The sequence below is a fragment of the Coturnix japonica genome, chromosome W (assembly GCF_054131305.1).
Source record: "Coturnix japonica strain WE chromosome W, WE-NBRP24, whole genome shotgun sequence".
In the NCBI taxonomy this organism is placed as follows: domain Eukaryota; kingdom Metazoa; phylum Chordata; class Aves; order Galliformes; family Phasianidae; genus Coturnix; species Coturnix japonica.
The window spans coordinates 24312197-24316430 of NC_140701.1; the positions used below are offsets into that span (position 1 = coordinate 24312197).

The 4234-nt window shown below is 52.7% G+C and overlaps 1 protein-coding gene across 1 annotated transcript; it reads right to left on the reverse strand.

Annotated features, from left to right (window-relative positions):
* Nucleotides 1-1551: 1551 nt before the first annotated feature.
* On the reverse strand, nt 1552-3923 carry LOC146754616 (endogenous retrovirus group K member 8 Gag polyprotein-like). The gene has a single exon (XM_085527854.1). The coding sequence runs from the start codon at nt 3469-3471 to the stop codon at nt 1567-1569; it is 1905 nt and encodes a 634-aa protein (XP_085383980.1). The 5' UTR covers nt 3472-3923; the 3' UTR covers nt 1552-1566.
* Nucleotides 3924-4234: the final 311 nt, after the last annotated feature.

Sequence of the window (4234 nt, forward strand, 5' to 3'; positions counted from 1 at the left end):
TCCTTCCCAAAGGCTCTCACTGCTGTGAGGCGAGCCTTTCGGAGCAAAGATGATAACTGCTCCAACCACGGAGTGAACGCTTTTACCGGCTGGGCGGAAAACAACCAGCATAACGGACGAGGGCGAGAGCTAAGGGTATGCCCTACCACCGCAGCTGATCCCTGCTGGCATCTTGTTACTGCACCCTCAAGTGGCCGCTCCGAATCCCACCTCGCAAGCGCATTGGTGGAGCATGCAGATAGTATCTCTCGCCAGGCCAACTCCATCTCTGGAGTCCACTGCCTCTCCTCTTGTGGGTTCGACCCCTTCAACTGGTCATAAAAAGGTTTCATAAGACGTGGAGGGATACCGACAGCATTTCTCACCCATTGCATCGCCCCCACTAGTTTTTGCACGTCCCACAAGGTTGTAATGTGAGGCTTTACTTCCAACCCCTCCGGGATCACCGTTGCAGACCCAAACTTATAACCCAGGAACTCAATTCCCGGTTCTCTCTGGATTTTTTCTTGGGAGATAACAAACCCGACAGTTGTAAGCGCGCAGACCACTTGATCCTCCAGAGTCTGCAACCGAGAGTCACATGGTGCAGCAAGCAGCAAATCATCCATATAGTGGGCAATCTGGCAGTCCGGCAATGATCGTCTCACCGGCTCTACAATTTTTCCCACTACAATCTGACAAATCGTAGGTGAACAGACCATACCCTGAGGGAGAACTTTCCACTGGTATCTCTGGGCGGGCCCCCTATTATTCACAACTGGGACCGTAAACGCGAAAGCTTCCCTATCATGTTCAGCCAATGGGATGGAAAAGAAGCAATCTTTGAGGTCAATGACCATCAAAGGCCACCCCTCTGGAATAGCTGATAGTAAAGGTCCCCCCTGCTGGACAGGACCAAAGGGAACAAGCTGTACATTGACTGCTCGGAGATCATGTAGTAACCGAAATGACCCAGAGGACTTTCTGATCACAAAAACAGGTGTATTCCAATTACTGAGAGATGGTTCTACATGGCCTGCCTTAAGTTCTCGTGAGACAAGCTGTATAAGCGCTGTTAATTTATCAGCAGGAAGGGGCCACTGATCCACCCAAATGGGAGAAGCATCCCGTTTCCAACGTAGCGGAATCGCATGTTGCAGCGCTAAATGGTGGACAGTGGCCCTTTCTATAAATTTGTCAACTGCACCCCCAACTGAAGGAGAACATCTCTACCCAAAATGGAACCACTAATTGGGGCTATAGTGGGGGTCGTAAAGACAGTCCTCTCGATGGAGCCATCCCTCCCTATAAGCGAGAGCTCTACCCCTGCATCAGCCATACAGGTGGACACCTCACCCCCCACCCCCGTGAGAACTCTCCACGTAAAGGTCTTCGGCCACTCCTGTGGCCAATCGTCTGTCGCAATGACAGTAATATCCGCACCGGAGTCCAATAAAGCCATAAAAAACACCGTTCTAGGTCCTGATACTGGGGTCTCAGGATCAAATGTCATCATGACCTTAACCAATGGGCGCTTGCCTAGGTCCATAGCTAATGCCACGGTGGGAGTTGTGCTCGTAGCCCGGTTTAAGGAAGTGGGAAGGAGCCCCGGGCCATCGGCGCCCTCCCGTTCCCGTTTCCCTGCATCGTGATTTTAAGTTTTCGACACTGACGCGCAGCATGTCCAGCCCCACCACACCACTGACACTTCTTGTCCGGTCCCTGGAATTCCTTCTGATTAAACCTCTTAGGGCATTGGGCTTTAAGGTGACCAAGCTGTCCACACTTAAAGCACGGGCCCTTATCCTTATTTTCCCCAACTCGAGAGGCTGCCATTACTGCAGCAGCCATTCCCTGCATGGCAGTTACAAAGCCCTCATTAGTCAATGGTGCATTTTTCTGATGATCTAGCACGTACTTGATGATCTCTCCTGGAGTGTTCAAAGTCCCAGGTGCCGCCCTTATAATCTGTTGAATGTCTGGCAGCGATTTTTGTTTAAGACAATCTATCACGACTAAAGATTGGACCCCCTTTGGGAGGTCAGACCCCTCCACCGCACGGATCAAGAGATTCGCAAAATCAGAGAATGGCTCGGAGGGCTCCTGTTTGATGTCTGTCCATGGGAGCACAGGCTCTGCAACCTTAGCCACCATCCGCAGAGCCTGAAGGGCTGCGGTCGTGAGTGCTGCCAACTCCCCTGCTCTAAGCGCATTCGCCTGGCCCTCCGGGGACCCCACCATGCCATCTGCTAACCCCTGAAGACGTGCAAGAGTCGTCTTGTCTTTTCGACCCTGGCCATTAGCCGGATGGTTATTATCGCGGGTCGCAGCGGCTACCACAACCTGAAGCAGCCTATTCCACTCGTCGTACCATAAGGTATATTGCACAGGCTCAAGGATGACACGCATAAGGCTGACCACATCATAAGGCAGAAGACTAGAGGCCATGAGAGCCTCAACTGCTGCCATAGTCACTGGAGAACGCAAGCCTTTGTTTTTGACCAAATCCGCAAGGCGAGTGACCGCCTTAGAGTTTAAAGGGGTCCAAGCTGTACCCTCTGTATTCACTGTTACTGGAAAGGCAAACGTATCCGTCACATCGGCTGCTCTGAGATCCTCCCTCACCCGAGCCCAGTCAGTGAGTGTGGGCGGGCTCCACGGGCCAGATGCCACAGGACCACACCCCTCCTGGGCGTGTCCCGGGGCAGTCTGCATCGAAGTGCTACGCCCACATCCAGTGCCCTGCTGGGCGGAGTGATCCGCCCCTTCAGGGGAGTGGCTAGAACAACAGGCAGGACCAGACAGTAACGAAGTACCACCCCCTCCCTCCCCTTGCTGGGCGGAGTGATCCGCCCCTTCAGGGGAGTGACTAGAGCAACAGGCAGAACCTGGCAGTGAGACAGTACCATCCTCCCCCACTGCCCTCTTATCAGTTGTGCAGAGAGCAACAGTACATTCCACCGAGGGTCCCCCTCCCCCTTCATCCATAAATGATTTTAATGAAGGATATAGTCTCCGTGCTGGATAGGGAGGTGGGGGCGGGGTGTACTCTGGAGCTGAGTGGTCTTGTTCAACTTCCTCCTTCTTTGTTCTTGAAGGTGTTACGTCAGTTGGAGCCAAGGGGGTCGGCGCCATCTTCTCCTCCTTTGGATCTGTAGGAGAGATGAGACCCCCCCCGGTTCCCCTCGCCCCCAACCCCAACAGTTCCCTAGCCCGATCCCCAGCAATCTTCTCTTCCCTTGCCGCCTTAAGCGCCTCCAAGACTAATCCCCAGACCTTGAACTCTGTAACTTTTCGGGTGGCCAGCACCCTTTGTGAAAGCGCCATTGTGAGCGCATCCCAGTTATTGGGATCATATAAATCAGAGGGAGATGTTAACATCCCCTCCTTCTCTAGCAGCGAAAGAACTGCAGCAATCTCCTTCTTAGAAGGAACATCCTTCCCACAGTAAGTTTTACATGCATGCAGAATCACCTTAATAACGGCTTCCATGTCGCCTCCGGCCAAACGTATCCCACCTGGCCCCAACCTGGCGCTTCCCCAACCGTACCGAGGGGGTTCCGAGCTCTCCCTACTGCCTGACGAAGAGTTATGGCCAATCCTCCCGTCCCAGTCTTTCACCACTCCGCGAGTAAATAATTACCGCTCCGCAGTGAGAACCTTCGCCGTTAGAATTATAGCTGCTCCACTTCCAATCACGTCCGGGGTCACCATTTGTTACCTTTATCTTGTCAGTGTTCTCTGGAAGTTTGCAGCTTGACCAATTACTGATATGACACCAATATGATGAGCAGTAAAATGGCGATTTATTGAAGCTAACACACGTATATATACCCTATGCCCTTCGTGTACGCCCACTGGAAACGTATACACCATATATCTTGATGGCATGGGGATGGACCTATCTCGTCACAGCCCGAAAAGCGCACACTCGCCTAATACAACACCTGGGCTTCTTGGTGGACGACAAGTTGGCCATGTGGCAGCAGTGTGCCCCTGTAGCCAAAAAGTCCAATGGCATGCTGGGGTGCATTAAAAAGAGCGTGTCCAGCAGGTTGAGGGAGGTGATCCTCCCCCTCTACTCTGCCCTGGTGAGGCTTCATCTGGAGTAGTGTGTCCAGTTCTGGTCTTGCCAGTACAGAAAAGACAGGGATCTCTTTGAAAAAGTCGAGCGTATGGCCACAAAGATGGTGAAGGGCCTGGAGCATCTCCCCTATGAAGAAAGGCTGAGTGAATTGGGTCTGTTTAGCCATGA

Coding starts and splice junctions, on each gene's coding strand:
- LOC146754616 (XM_085527854.1), bottom strand. CDS start 3,471: ATGGAAGCCGTTATTAAGGTGATTCTGCATGCATGTAAAACTTACTGT.